Source organism: Trachemys scripta, chromosome 15 (assembly GCF_013100865.1).
Source record: "Trachemys scripta elegans isolate TJP31775 chromosome 15, CAS_Tse_1.0, whole genome shotgun sequence".
NCBI lineage: Eukaryota > Metazoa > Chordata > Testudines > Emydidae > Trachemys > Trachemys scripta.
Window position 1 is genome coordinate 5,291,836 of NC_048312.1, and position 15,841 is coordinate 5,307,676.

At 41.4% G+C, this 15,841-nt stretch overlaps 1 protein-coding gene across 2 annotated transcripts in view; it reads left to right on the top strand.

The window, feature by feature from the left end:
- The first annotated feature begins 2,875 nt into the window (after positions 1 to 2,875).
- Positions 2,876 to 15,841, top strand: part of NAA25 (N-alpha-acetyltransferase 25, NatB auxiliary subunit) — a 46,773-nt gene continuing 33,807 nt past the window's right edge. The window contains exons 1-5 of one of the 2 annotated variants that reach the window (XM_034790990.1): positions 2,876 to 3,028; positions 8,558 to 8,643; positions 9,483 to 9,621; positions 11,700 to 11,818; positions 15,166 to 15,240. In XM_034790990.1, the coding sequence (XP_034646881.1) occupies positions 2,971 to 3,028; positions 8,558 to 8,643; positions 9,483 to 9,621; positions 11,700 to 11,818; positions 15,166 to 15,240 (477 nt within the window). In that variant the 5' untranslated portion in view covers positions 2,876 to 2,970. Of the gene's footprint in view, positions 3,029 to 3,585; positions 3,875 to 8,557; positions 8,644 to 9,482; positions 9,622 to 11,699; positions 11,819 to 15,165; positions 15,241 to 15,841 lie in introns of those variants that run through there. The other variant, XM_034790988.1, reaches the window with a different exon arrangement.

Genomic DNA, 15,841 nt, shown 5'->3' on the forward strand with positions numbered 1-15,841 from the left:
GTGGTTTCTAATGACAAAGTCACTAACCGTTTATGTTTACCAAATTAATTTAAATTTATACACAGCACCTTTCATTCTGAAGGATCCTTGTGCATTAAATAAATATACTTTATATGCACTTTACACAAACTATAATAAAGAGCATTATTAAGCTTGCAAACCCAATCACTCAAAAGTTTGGAAATTACAGAAGTAATGTTGCCTGTGATGGATTTGCTGTGGGGATGAATGGAGTAGTGCAGTGAAGGAGACTCTTGTCTGCTTTATTCATTACAGAAGTTGGAAGATGTGTGCCTCTTGCGGGTACTGAGGGGGATGGGTGAGCCTAGACCTTCCCAAAATTAAAGGCTCCCTCTCCCCATGATAGGGTGGAACCACATCTCCCAGATACCAAGTGATTATGGGGACAAGAAATGGAAAAAACAGGAATGGAAGTGCAGGTCAAAGGTTGAAAATCAGTGTTCTGGATGGGGATTGGATGAGGCAGGGGATTGCAGGAGGAAAGGATGGTCATGTGATTAAGGCAATTTAATGCTGTGCTGCACCAGAAAACTGCATTCTACCTGTGTCTTTGCCAAGGTGGAGTTCTTGTGTGAATGATGCTAGTCAAGTTTTTAAATCAGACTCAACAGCTGGTCTCTAATTGTGTTTCTGACTTTCTAGGTACCTGACTTCAGCTTCTGGGCTCTGATATGCAGGAGTGCAAGTCAAAGGGAGCTGTACTTCGAACATCTAATGTATTGTGTTAACGTAAACATGTCCTAGATGTCTCAAACTGGGTAAAATTAGTGGATGCTTTTGACCTTAATCTCTCTGTGCTCCCATTTCCTACCTGAAAAATGGGGCTAATACTCCTCATCTCACAGAGATGTGGGAAAATTCATTAATATTTTTGAAGCACTCAGATACTATAGCGGTGAGTACATAGAAAAGCCCTTGAGGAAACTAATGATTGTCTTCAGAGTAGGGTTTGAGTAGTGTGCAGTAAATGTGGCATGGAGCCACACAGCGAACAACAAGGGGGAAACAAAGCATTGTATTCCTGCTTGTTAAGCAGCAAAATAAGTGTGTTCTAGCAAACAGAGCACTGGACTAGGATGCTGAAGACCGGTGTTCTATTCCCAGCTCTACCAGTAGCCTGCTCAGTGACCTTGAGCAAATCATTTCCCCTCTTCGTGCCTCAGTTTCTCCAGCTGTTAAATGAGGATAATGATGCTGACCTCCCTTAAAAAGTGCTTTAAGATCTGCTGATGAAAAGTGCTATATAAGAGCTAAGTATTAAGTAATCACTGAATGAAGCAGGAGTCCTTTGGAAAAAATAGTATGTGATCATGTCATTAAGCTGTATTATAATTTGACCTTTTCGAATTCATGCATTAAGGCTGCACAGGCAACCTTTAATTCTGGCATTTCCTAACTTTTGAGTGCTTGACCTTAATTTTTTAATGTAATTTTTATGTATGTAACTTCCTAGCTTTTTAAAAAAGCAAATTGAAAAAACAAAGTCTATCACGTGGTATTATATTGGCAGCCCCATGAGTCCTAGGTTGGAACCATTAGTTATACTATGGTATAACAGGTAGTCTCTGCTCATCAGGCTTCTTATCCCAGTGTCCCTGCCTTCAGCTCTCTGACCCTGTTCTCCTTGCCAAGTCAGTCCCAGGCCCTCATACAATTTCTCTCCCCTACCTGTCTCTCATGTCCCCACTGTCTCCTATTCCCATCCTTTCTCCATGTGTTCCTTGTCCAATATCAGTGTCCCCCTAACTCCTTGTCCCAGTCTCTTTATCAAACATTCCCAATTCTCAGCCCAAACATAATTTTGCCAAACTTTACTAAGCAACTCAGAACAGGGTCTTACAGACACAGAATGTAAGAATAGCCATACTGGGTCAGACCAATGGTCCATCTAGGCCAGTATCCTGTCTTCTGATGGTGGCCTATGCCAGGTGCTTGACAGGGAATGAACAATTATCAAGTGATCCATCGCATTGTCCACTCCCAGCCTCTGCACAGGACTCAAGCGTGAATGACAGTAGAAATGCAGCTCTCCGTGAATTGCACCATGCAGCTGGCTGGCAGCTGAAAAACCCTTTATGCAACTCAAACAGAAGGAAGTGAGATAGGGGGAGCATGATTAATAAGACTTTGCCTTTTTCTACGCTTATCCTCCAAAACCCTCAAAGTGCTTTGCAAGGAGTAGATAAAACTCACAACTCCCTTTTGAAGTACTAGACTGGTGATGTGTGGATGTGCACCCAGGCCACTGCTTACCAGTGGGTGGAAGGAGAGCATCGCACCTGTTTAGGGTGACCAGATGTCCCGATTTTATAGGGACAGTCCCGATTTTTTGATCTTTTTCTTATATAGGCTCCTATTACCCCCCCCCGTCCCAATTTTTCACATTTGCTGACTGGTCACCCTACACCTGTTGGACATGGCCATAGGCCTCACAGTTACCCTAGGGCCAGGCGGGGGCAAGCAGGGGGCTGGGTGGTAGCCCCGGGGCTGCTGGGAAGCTCTGGGCAGGCATCAGGGCCATGAAGGGGGGCACTGCCCTGCTGTGTGCTGGGGCCCTGCGTCCCGCACGGTGCGCGGGTGAGGGGGGGACCTCGCAGCAGGCCCTGGGCGGCACTGTGCAGGGGCGGGACTAGGGGACCGGAGAGCCCGGCCACGCGAGCCGGGGGGAGTATCGCGGTAGGCCCAACCCCGGCAGCCAGGCGGCGAGCCGGGGCGGGGGCTGCTACCCCCCGGCTGGCGCTGTCCCCACAGACCGCGGGCTCCCCCTTGGCCAGTCATATCGCGACAGGCCCTATCGCGGGGCGGGGGGGAGAGAGAGTCCGGGCCCGGGAACGTGAGGCCGGGCAGCGCCCGCCCGACCCGGCCTCTTTACCCTCCCCCGCCCCCCGGGCCGAGCCTGGCCGGTCCCGCCGGCGCGGCGGCTGCGCACTGCGGTTCTGCGCTCTCATCATGGCGGCGCGGGGCCATGTGCAGGACCCCAACGACCGGCGCCTCCGGCCTATCTACGGTACCGACCCCCCCGCCCCCTCAGCGGGGCTGCCCCCGCACCGCGGCTGGCGCCCGGCACCTCCCCCCCCTCCCCTCCCCGACCAGGCCGCGCCGCGGCCACGGCCTCGCGTGGTTCCCGCCGCCCGGGGAGCCCCGCTGGGCCGGGAAGGGCTAACCCTCCTCGCCCCCGAGCTCCTGCAGGGGAGCGGGGCTCAGACCCCGGGCGGAGCCCCTTGCGGGAGGGGGAGGCGCCCCTCTCCAGCTCCTTCCCTCGGGCGCCCTTCTCCCCCCTAGCCTGCCCCTCTGTGCCACCCAGCGCTGCCCCCACAGGGGCCCCTCACCCCGTCCCAGCCGCTGCCCCCACAGGGGCCCCTCACCCCTCCTCGGGGGCCCCCGACCCCCATGTCTCCCCACAAGCCCTGGAGGCGGGGTGTGTCCCCTTGATTTCCCTCCTCACTTCGCGTAGCCAGGTGCCCCAGTGTTGGGGGTTTGTCTTATATTGGTAACTATTCTCCCCCCCCCCCCCCCCCCCAAAAAAAAAGTGTCCCAATTTTTCACACTTGCTATCTGGTCACCCTATCCCCATTATAAGCTCTGTTGGGCTGGTTTGCATCTGATATTGGAAATAACATGTGAAGGGACTGATCAGGATTAAGCTTCCCTCCCTGAAGCACGTGGGGCCACCATGGGGTAAAGAGGCTTTACATAGTGTAGACCCTCTGCTTGGGCTAGGGAGGAGAGAATTTCCCTGCTTCTCCTCACCCCTTACAAATCTGTGATTAATCATTACTGGTATTTTGAAGTGCTCAGCCCAGGATTGCTAAAGGAGCTATTACTGCAAATTGTCAGTAATTGTGTTTACATGGTGAGAAACTGAGGGATTGGCCCTTTCTTCCTCTCCCCGGTTGGTCTTTGGCCCTATGTTACTGTTTAGCCCTCAACACCAAGTTGGTAGTGTTCAAGGCAAAATGTAAAGAGCGTCCCTGCCCCAATTAGCTCGCAGTCCGTTAGGGTTGTATAGTGGTTTATATCTACAATTGGGAGCTGAGGAAGCTATTAATTATTTGCATGATAGTAGCACCCACAGTATACTAAGTGCTGGACACCATCCCTGCCACAAATAACTTCTTTCTCCTGCGTCCCCCATCCAAAAATGGATCCCTGTCTTTAAATATGAATTTCTCACCAGCATTAGAGAATGTATTTGTCCTATTCCACTTCTGTATATTTTTCTGTAGGTTACATTACCCTTTGCTAAATATATTACCCCATGCTTTAACTTGCTGTGCAGCTTTGATATCCTTCTTTCCTTGTCTTCCCACACTTGGAAACCTCCCAATTCTCTAACTCTTGGGGGGAGAGAAGGGAATGGTATAATTTCTTAATGCAAAACATCCTTGGACAATTGCCATGTTAATTTCTTTTCCTCCTGGTTAAGAGAATTGTGTTCCCAGTTTATTTTGTTTTGCACAAAAGATTGAGAGACTTGTAAGAGTGGATGCATATTTTTTAATGCAGAATTGAGCTTTCTTTCCCCATCTGCCTTTGCAAACAAACATCAAATCTTCCCCATGCAAAACTGATTTTTAAGTTAAAAACTCATTTATCTGTGAGTCTAGAAGGAGCGAGAGAAGCCACACACTCTTTAAAGCTGTGGATTGAAATATTGGGGCACCTAGATATCAGCGATGGCTATACAAAAATCAATAGAGAGAAAAAACAGTGAAACTTTACAAGAGAGTAGTCTTGTTCAGCAACCTCCTGTCTTAAAAGTCTGCCCCAAAATATCTTTAAGTATTGCATGCAGTTCTTCTCGAGCTTTATTAGGAGGCACATTGGTTAAGAAAGTAGTTGAAAAATGTTGCTCTATATTTGTGCATGTGCCACACTGGGATGTTGTTAAACTTCTAGAATCCCAGAACAGATAATTTAGAGAGTGCAGAAAATGTACTTGACTTCCCATATGCAAATAAATCACTGATTAGAAACACAAGGGGAATTGCATTTGGTTAGGGATGAACTTGTTTTTTTAAGTGCACCATTCATTTTTTAAGTACTTGTCTCACAAAGAAAACTTTGCAGGTAGACCCCTGCATCCCAGGTTGAATTCTGGTGAAGTCAGTGGAGGCAGTTCTCTTTATGGGATTGGGGCCATAGCTACTTCTACTTGGTGTTAGTTAAAATACTGTAAAGAATAAAAATATAAAGACATGGTTATATTAAAGAAAAATAAACATTCCTTACAGAAATTGTAATTGTAGCTCTCTAGTTTGGTTCAATGTGATGAACTGAGTTTTTCTGAATTTTCTATGGCATGCCCTGGAATTGCTGGCTTTGTATGTAGTGATACATTTGCAAAGTAGCTTCTTAAACTAGAGAAAATTCAAATTTAACTGTTAGAAAAACTGTAACTTAAAAAAATTAAGCCAGAAGACACTGAAATATACTGACATTTTAACTGAGATGTATTTTGGTGTTTCAGCCCTAGTAGCTGTCAGAGAGAGTGTAATGCCTTTTAAAATGCAATGTGCTGAGTGCATAGTGTTGGCTCTAGAAAGCATCACTGGGAACCTAAGGAGTTGTAGTTAATATTTGGTATTTATAGTCCTTAATAAATGAAGCATGGCTTCTTAAACATGTAATTGTGTAGCTTTTATTAAAGGCCAAAAAGTAAACAGATTTTGTGTGGGGTGAAGGTTCTAGTTACTTTGCTTGTAACATCACTTTTCTGTTTGTACTGTGTACTTGATTACTCAGGATGCCTTGACAGTTATGTCCATCTTTTATCTTAATTTGTTGTACATTAATCAGGAAGTTAATTATGTTGGGCATTTCCATTCATTTAAAATCTCCACCCATAGACTTGCTATTAATAATCTGTACTTTAATATTTTTCTTTAGTTTAAGTTCTTTTGTGATAAATGGAAGATGCCAGTTCTTTTGGTTCCTGAGAAACTTGTTCATGTTGTTGACAATACATAGTCCGTATTCTGCTACTATTTAGAAAGCCTTGTGACTTGTGTGTTACACTGCTACCTATAGCAGAGATGTTATCAGTGCAGCTAGATAAGTTTAACAACCCCAAGACAGTCAGTGCAAACTGGATAAGAACATAAGAATGGTCGTACTGGGTCAGACCAAAGGTCCATCTAGCTCAGTATCCTGTCTACCGACAGTGGCCAGTGCCAGGTGCCCCAGAGGGAGTGAACCTAACAGGTAATGATCAAGTGATCTCTCTCCTGCCATCCATCTCCACTCTGACAAAGAGAGGCTAGGGACACCATTCCTTACCCATCCTGGCTAATAGCCATTAATGGGCTTAACCTCCATGAATTGATCTAGTTCTCTTTTAAACCCTGTGATAGTCCTAGTCTTCACAACCTCCTCTGGCAAGGAGTTCCACAGATTGACTGTGCAGAGTGTGCATGTACCATGAAATACAAATCCGTGAACCAAAAAACGTATCAATTTATAATGAGGTTACCAGCTTGTTCAATTTCATAATTTTTAAAACGTCTGTATTCGGCAAATCTTTAAGGTCTAACAAGCCTGGAAGGGCATTGGAGAGAGGTTTCTGTGCATCCTTTTCAGAACAGCCACCTCTTATAAAGTCATAATATCATTTTACCCTGTTAGTTGAAATACTTGAAAGTTTTGTTTTAGTTAGTACGGACAGACTGCACAATATGCACTTAACCTATACAATCTCAACCCCCCCCCCCCCCCCCCAAGTTCATTTAGCAGTGGTTCAATTCTTTAGCATAGATACTACCATAGAGGCAAATATTAAAGGCCATTGAATGTAAATCTCGGTAATATGGATATGAATTTTGTAGAATATGGCAGGAAATTACTAAGGGTCACCTTCTTAACTCAGTGGAATCCGTCCTCATAAGAAATGCAGTCCTAGCAAGAAAGTGTATAATTTAATTTCAGTTAGCTAGTGTTAGCTCCTTACCAGGAATTTAGAAGAAAATTAGGAACACTTCACTTATGCTTTTTGGCTCATTGGATACATCCCAGTTGTTTTACGCTAGGTTTAGGTTAACAAGTCTCAAAAAGTCTGACGTGGTGCAAAGATTGAGTGGGTTTATTGTTCTCTTCTCAGATTAATCTCTTATTCTGATTTCAGTAATTTTCAAATAATCTGAGTGTATCCCATTGGAGTTAGAACTGAGAATAATGATATGAAATGAGAAAAGAAACTTTTAAACTGTATAGCCACATTTTTCTAAAGGTATGTCGACACTGCAAAAAAAAAAAAAAATCCACTGTGGCAGTAGGTCGTAGAGCCCAGGTCAACTGACTCAGGTTCACAGGGTTTGCGCTATGAGACTAAAAGTAATAGTGTAGATGTTCCTGCTCAGGCTGGAGCCCAGGCTCTGAGACCCTCCCCCCTCACTGGGTTTCAGAGCCTGAGCGGGAATGTCTGCATTGCTATTTTTAGCCATGTAGTGTGAACCCGAGTCAGTTGACGCAGGGTTTTGTGCAGTGTTAGACATACCCTAAGAGATGAGAATAATGGAATCTTGTTCCATGACTTGGGGGAAGTCTACCTACAGTATTAAGTCGACCTAAGTTATGATGACGTACAGCCACCCACAGTAACTAAATAACTTGCATGTCCACACCGTGCTCCTTGAATTGGTGATGCATGTCCTCATCTGGAGCGCTTCCACTGATTTAACTGTCAGTGTGGGGCATTGTGGGATGGCTTTTGAATGGCAGCAAGGCAGTGTCTACGCTGACAGTGCGTCGACCTAACTACATTGACCTAAGCACTACACTGCTCACAGAAGTGGAGTTATTAAGTCAATGTAGGGGGCGAGTTACATTGGCAGGAGCAACATTTTAGTGTAGACGCTTACAGATTTAGGTTGATGTAAGCTGCATTACATCAAACTAACTCTGTAGTGTAGACCAGGCCATGGGCTCTTGCATGCTACAGTAATAGAAAATAATAAATACTAATTGTGGAATAGTCTCCATAGAGCCAATGAAAGCCTCATTTGAGTGCTTTAAAACTTGACTAAACATAGCATCATGGAATATTAGTAGGGTGCGAACCTGCACTGATTGAGGAATGGATCATATGACCTAGTAGGTCTTTCCATGTAGTGATAGATTGCAAATGTCTTTTCGGGTCTGATCCACCACCACTTAAATCCATGGAAAGACTCCTATTAGCCTATCAAATTCACTTCTTCTTGTAACTAGAGCAAAGGATATCAGCCTAGTCTTTAGTGGAGAGAGGCTCGTATCTGAAGCCATTGTGCCTTGTCATATTATTATGTATCCTGAGCTTTTATCAGGAAAGACCAAAAGAGTCTCTTACTGTACTTTGTGTTGGGATGACTGAAACTAGAACAAATGAGATATGTTTCTAAGATGCACTGTGGAAATGGTCACTGAACAGGCATTCAGTAGTTGTGAACTGAACATTCATTATCACTCTTACAGCACAGACCTTCCCCCCTCCTTGAGATTAGGGAATAGATATCCATCTTTTCTTTGCTGTCAGTTGTAATCACTGTGTGTTTTTATGTAGATTATCTTGATAATGGCAATAATAAAATGGCAATCCAGCAGGCAGATAAACTGCTAAAAAAACACAAAGATCTTCACTGCGCTAAGGTAAGTTTGATTGCTCTTCATTATGTTATTTTACTGAACAAACACAGTTCTGAAATTTGGAGAAATTCTGCTGTCCCATTCAAGCTTCCAGTAATCTGTGATATTTTTTTTTTAACAGAGGCCACAGTGTTTCTTAAAATCTTTCAGAAGGTTAATAGAACCCTTTAAATCATGTAATTTCATGTTTGTTTGAAAATGTGTTAAGAAATGTTACTTTCTAAACTGCCAAATTCTGCCCTTTGGCTACTATGATGTTACCAGGGCTTCTGGCTACTGATGCAGCTGCGACTTGTCAGAGCTTTCCCAAGCTGCTGGAAAGTGAAACAGATGTGAATATTGTTAGTTTCTCTTTTGACCCCATAGTTCTGAACAGCAGTAGTGAAAACTGGTGAGACTGGTTGGTTTTCACAATGCTACAGGTAGGGAAAATTGAGCAGCAGCAAAAGCACTGAAACTGGCAGTCTACACAGACTGAGGAAGGCAGCACTGCATCATTTACATGAGTGGTTTTCAACCTTTTTTCATTTGCAGGCCCCTAAAAAATGTTGAGTGGAGGTGCAGACCCCATTAGAAATCTGAGACATAGGTTGAAAACAACAGTTTTACACTATTCACATTTGGAAGTTTTTCTTCGCAACGCCTCCCCCTCTTTTTATTTTTATTTTATTAAATGGAAGCTTAGATTCTTCAGAAATTGATGGCACTCACTTTGACAAGTCCCTTTCTCACCATGGGCAAGTGGATTTTTCTCTAATAATGATCCTTTGTTTCAAAATAAGTTTTTCTTCTGTAGATGTTGGCAGTGTTTTTCAATAGCTGCTTCCTTATTACATGTGTAGGTTTTAAAGGCAATCGGCTTGCAGAGAACTGGGAAACAAGATGAAGCGTTTGCTCTCGCACAAGAAGTAACAGCACTCGAACCTACAGATGACAACTCTTTGCAAGCACTAACTATCCTTTACCGGGAAATGCATAGACGTAGGTTTTTTTTATTTTACTTTTCTCCTGCAAATTTCAATTTCTTGATCATAATTATGTAACCTTTCCTTGGGCCTTTCTTTAAAATGAATTATTGCCCAAAATTCAAAGGGAAATGTACAAAGTCCAGTTTTCACACATGGGCACTTTAATAGGTGGTTCAGACATGGGATTCAGATGCCCAGTTTGGCACAGAACTGCGTAAATGCCCCTTTGACATGCAAGTTTCTATTTGATCATCTTAAAGCAAGATGTTCTGGTTAGGCTCCTATTATTGAAAATTGGGTCCAGAGTAATTTTAACATTGTATGTTAGTCATAATATCAAACAAATTCATTCAAATTTATTCCAGCAAAAAACATGTGATGTTGTTGTTACTTTAAATAGGAATAATGTAAATCATAAACGACTAATACTGGATATGAATTTTGAAGAAGCAATTTAAAATAATGTATATAGACACAATCAAGGAATTTAGCCCCTCAAAATGGCTTTAGAAGTTGTGTTGCAGACTTAGAGGGGAAATCCCGACCCCTCCCTTTCCTGTTACTCTTTTGAAAACAATTCATCTGAATCATAACTTCTTGGGTCATTCAGTAAACAAAGTTGTGCATGCTTTCTATGAAAGAGAAAGCATATGTGGTTTGGTTAGTCTGCAGCACAAGGAGATACCTTATCACTATCCTGAGGAGGTGTCAGTAATGTTCATTATCAGGTTTATTGCAGAAATGATTGTAGACTGAAAAACTGGATTTTTTTTACATGAGAAGGTGTAACTATCCAGGGCCATTTCTTGACATATAGCAACCTCTTGTGTCCTTTACTAGTTAATTTCCAGTACATAATCTTTGCTTTGTTAAAGCACTTTTATTGTAATAATATGAAATCTCTTCATATCTGCCTTTAAATCTTTATTTCTACAATTCTCAACTTAAAAACCAGAAAAATATAAACATAAATAGAACTGACTGTAGTACACGTAGAAATTAATTATTCAATAATATATAAAATCATACTAAACCTTATTAACAATAATACCTTGCATGTATATAGTGCTTTTATGTGAAGAATAATTTGAATTTTTAAGAAAAGTACATTCAATAATGATTGTGTGAGTAAGTACAAATAATTTTTGGGTGCGAGGGGGAGAAGGGATGTTAAAATCAAATACAAATAGTGTTTAGGTCTCCTACATATCTAATCATAAGAGGCCTATATTAATAGGTTTATCTTGAAATACATTATCTTTGTATTAAATTATTAAAAGAGATAGAAAGCATAAAAGTCACTTGGGAAAGAACAGGGCTTCTTAATGCATAGCATAGTCGCTCCTAATACGTTAGGCAGTGGTTGTCAAACTGTATGTCGGAACCCCAAAGTTGGTCATGACCCCATTTTAATGGGGTTGCCAGGGCTGGCGTTAAACTTTCTGGGGCCTGGGGCCAAAGTGTCCCACAAACCCCTCTGCCTGGGCCGGAGCCTTCAGTCCTAGGTGGCAGAGCTCAGGTTATAGGCCCCCCGCCCAGGGCTGAAGCCCTTTGGTTTTGCAGTCCCCCCCCAGGGCGGCGGGCCTCAGGCTCGGTCCCCCATCCTGAATTGTGTAGTGATTTTTGTTGTCAGAAGGGGGTCGCGGGGCAATGAAGTTTGAGAACTGCTGCATTAGAGAAGTTTCCTTAAAACAATTTAAACTTGAGGAATTCATTCTGTGTCTTAATAAATCATGTATTTAAAGTAGACAGTCTCCATGTGACCCAAGTATAAAGCTTGAATTGGTGTAATGCCCCCAAATGGGTGAATTTGGAAGTTTTTTAACCCCAACACATGACGTACCTGAAAGCATTCAGTACGTTTCTGAACGTTTTAGTCTTTTTTTTTTTCTATTTTTTTACACACACTCTTTTTCTAAACATTTCTCTTTCTTGCCTACTGTGTGTTTGTGGGAGAGATAGACCAGTTCCTATAGGTGTTGAGTGTAATTTAATTACTCTGCAAAGTATCCCAGATGTTATCTTGAGGTAGCTACTTTATAACTTTATATTCCAAATGTGTGAGAACTGAAACATCTGTTTTTGGTTTAGCGGAGTTGGTAACAAAACTTTACGAGGCAGCTGTAAAGAAGGTTCCCAACAGTGAGGAGTATCATTCTCATCTCTTCATGGCCTATGCCAGGGTCGGGGAATACAAGAAAATGCAACAGGTACCTTCATCCATTTCAGTTATAGTAATCATAGGTGTCGCATTTAACAATAGTGGGGGCAAAGTTCTTAGAAGTGTAGTTTTTGTTTTGTTTTTTCCTCCAATGAAACAAAGTAACTAATAAATCTAACATTTCCCTAAGGCTCTTTTCTGTATCATACTGTACTAGTGACCAACACCTTTTAAAATTATATTTAATTTTCTAGAAAGCAGAGCTGAATCAATACTAAAATTCTAAGTCATGATTAAATATTTGATACAGGGTTGGTTAGACAGAACTACTACTCAGATTTGTGTTTTTTATATAAAAGACAATTGCTTCCTTTCCCCTTAAAAAGAGAAGAATAACTTTATGAACTGTAGTCTGTACTGATGCAGTATGTTGGCTTGCCTTCTTGGCATAGTAGCTTCCTATTGATACCTATATCAGAGAGTACTAAGTTTACACATAAGGGAGTGTATTAGGCAGGAATATTTAGCTTTACTGAGAGCTCCTGAGGGCCACAATTTCAAAAAATGTACAAACTTTTAAAGTTTTCTTTCTTTTTTTTTTTTTTTGCCCGCACTCTTATCTCTAGAAACCAGTGTGGAGTTAAATTGTGCAGCTTGTATTTTGATAGAAGAAAAGCTTAGTTGTTTTTTCTTTACATGCATCTTGGTTTTCAGTTGGCAAGACAATCTCATGCCTGTTAGTTTTGTTTTTCATTCTTCCCAAATTAGGTGCCTGGAGAATGCCTATAAATGGAAGTCTCTTTTCAAATTGTACACACACTCCCTCTTTTATGTATAAAAAGCACAGGGAAGCAGGCAAATTGATTTCAGTCTCTCTCTTCCCACTGTATTAAGGTGACTCGAATCTCTGTACAAAGACCCTGTCTCCTCAACCGAAAAATAGAGTTGAATAATGGTGATTAATCTCTGTGTGGCCCAGCTGTAAGTGGCTTAATTCAATTGGGGACTGAATCATTAGTATATATGGTGCCTTAGAGAATGATTAACTTTTTATCAAATGACTCTTCATAAAAGGCTTAAATCTGCAATATCATTGTAAAATCATTGTGTCTCATTTCAGATCTGTCCTGAATTGGTAGGCTAATTTAGACTGCTATGTAAAAATAGTTCTTATTGTACTAATCGCTTCTCGTCTCTCTATGAGCTGAGGGGTGAAAACATTAGTATTTTCAGTATTTATTTAAAAATAGCTGTAGATTTGACCACAACAACAAGGAATGTATCTGGTTTGCTAATCTCTAAATTTGCTACGACTGTGCTTGTTACCCGCTTGTTACCCACTTGATCCATGTCAGTGAGACTGAAGTCTCAGAAAAGCCAACTACACCAATCTCTTGCAAGCTGTGACATTGCACTGATATACGCATATCACCAAGTTACAGCTTTATTAATCAGAGGGAAATATATATTCCTGCAAAGTGCTAAATACCAATACAGAGAGATCTGGTTTATTCTTGTTTGACATACCTGCATCTGAATATCAAAACAATTTTGGATTTACAATTTTTCCATACTAAAAGGGCTAGATTCTAGTCTGACTTGCAATGTATCATGCAATACATGATATTGCAGTTGTGCAGAAAGAGAACTTTTGAGATATGCTATGATAGTTGTAAGTTGGATATTAATCTAATTTTAACATTTTGCTTGTTTTAATGGATTTTTGTTTGTTTGTTTGCATAGATAGTGACTTCAAATAATTCTTGATTGGCCTTGACTTTGATTTAATGTCTTAAATAAGGATTATATTTATACTGATAAATGGGAACACAGAATTAGTTTGCTTCATGCTTGCTTATGTTAAAAATGATTATGCATGTCATTTTTATTTTGGGTTTTACAAAAAAAAAATCCATTACTGCCATCATTTTTATATACGATATTCTTTATATATAATTCTAGACAGCCCTCTGTGTGTTTTCCATTTAAAGAACTTGTTGATTTCAAAAGAAACAGGCATGAGCATGCATTTACATTTCAGGGTTCAAAATCAGTAGGATCCTGAGATCTCTAATAATGTCAGGCCATCTAAAAATGAAGTATGTTGCTCTCCCAGATTACCAGTGCTAAGGAGGTAAAAGGTCTAGAAAATGAAGAATTTGTCTATAGGTGAAGTGTGCTTAATTTATGGCTGAATTAAGCAAAGTCCTTTTTTGCTGCTCTGACAGCTGCGTTGATTGTATAGAACTCTGACCAGAATCTTAAAAAAAAGCTTTTTGCATAGATTTGCAGTGATGCAAACATCCTTCAGTAAGAAACCTCGTTGTTTACTCTAGGCCAGTATATAATGCTACTTTACTAGCTGTATATGAAATCTGAAATTCAGACATTTCACCTTCTAATAATTGTACTCTTAGCTGGAATAATGAATGGAAAATACCAGTCTTATATGGATACAAAATGTTACATAAATGCTAAATATTCTGTTCAGACCATTGTACAAACATGTATCTGATTAAATTATCTAGATTGGTAATGCTCGTAAATGGCAAATATAGGGTGTTTTTGAGTGGGTATCTAATACACCTCTACCTCGATAAAACGCTGTCCTCGGGAGCCAAAAAATCTTACTGTGTTATAGGTGAAACCGCGTTATAGCGAACTTGCTTTGATCCACCAGAGTGCGTAGCCCCGCCCTCCTGGAGCGCTGCTTTACCGCGTTATGTCCGAATTCGTGTTATATTGGGTCTCATTATATCGGGGTAGAGGTGTAAATGTAGGAAAGTTAAGTCTTCGTTTATATAGAGACATAATGCTTGTGTGAGGAATGTGTGAATAAGAATAACTTCCCTTCTAAGTTAAGTGACTGAAGACTTGGCTGTATGTTGATATTTAGGGCCATGTTTTCAACTGGGCGTCTCTTGTGCCACATGCCTTCAAAATCCGAACACATGCACGTGCAAGTTAAAAATGTTCAAGTGCAGGTGTTTACATTGCAAAGCGTGGGCTTGGTTGTATGTATACAATGAACATGTGCAAAAATGGAGACCAGAGCTGAAACCTTCCTTTAACCTGCAGAAGTAGGTAGTGTGTGTACGCACGCGTGCACCCTGTATCTAAAGCTATAGGCTCTTCAAATAATCACTCTTCTCGAAATGCCTTTCCAGGCCAGCTGAAGCTATAATACACTTAAAAAAGTAGCAGCAGATACCAGTATAGATCTCGGTAGAGGGTGTTTGCTTGGGAGTATATCCAGTTGGGGTTAATAAATTCTTATCTGGTCGCTAATCCTCAGGAATTGTTTGTCACTGTTGTTATCACTCTTTCACTTTCTATAATGCACCTTATAAATTGAAGCATTTTTGAAATGATGGATACATGTCTTATATTTTTCAGGCTGGAATGGCACTTTATAAGATTGTCCCCAAAAACCCTTACTACTTTTGGTCTGTGATGAGCCTAATTATGCAGGTGAATACAGCATTCTGATTGAATTAAAGTCTTTAACAGTGGCTGTAATGTTCACATTGAGATGTTGTGGGTGTTTGATTATTATTATGAAAAATACCCAATAGCTTTCTTAAATAAGCTGGCTGGCTGCCTGCTAGCATTGTAGGGTGCCACTATTTCTGTATAAAGTCAGTGTAAACACTGAACCCTCCTCAAATCTATATTTTTTTGTGTGGTCCAGAAACTTACCTGGTATTGCTTGTTTCTAAGGGTACATCTACACTACAGGGGGGAGTCGATTTAAGATACGCAAATTCAGCTACGTGAATAGCGTAGCTGAATTCGACGTATCGCAGCCGACTTACCCCGCTGTGAGGACTGCGGCAAAATCGACTTCTGCGACTTTCTGTCGGCGGCGCTTACTCCCACCTCCGCTGGTGGAGTAAGAGCGCCGATTTGGAGATCGATTGTCGCATCCCGACGGGACGCGATAAATCGATCCCCGAGAGGTCGATTTCTACCCGCCGATTCAGGCGGGTAGTGTAGACCTAGCCTAAGACTTCAAGAATCCTACAACAGTAAAAATCAAAATATGTTGTTTTGCACTGGCACAGATAACAGA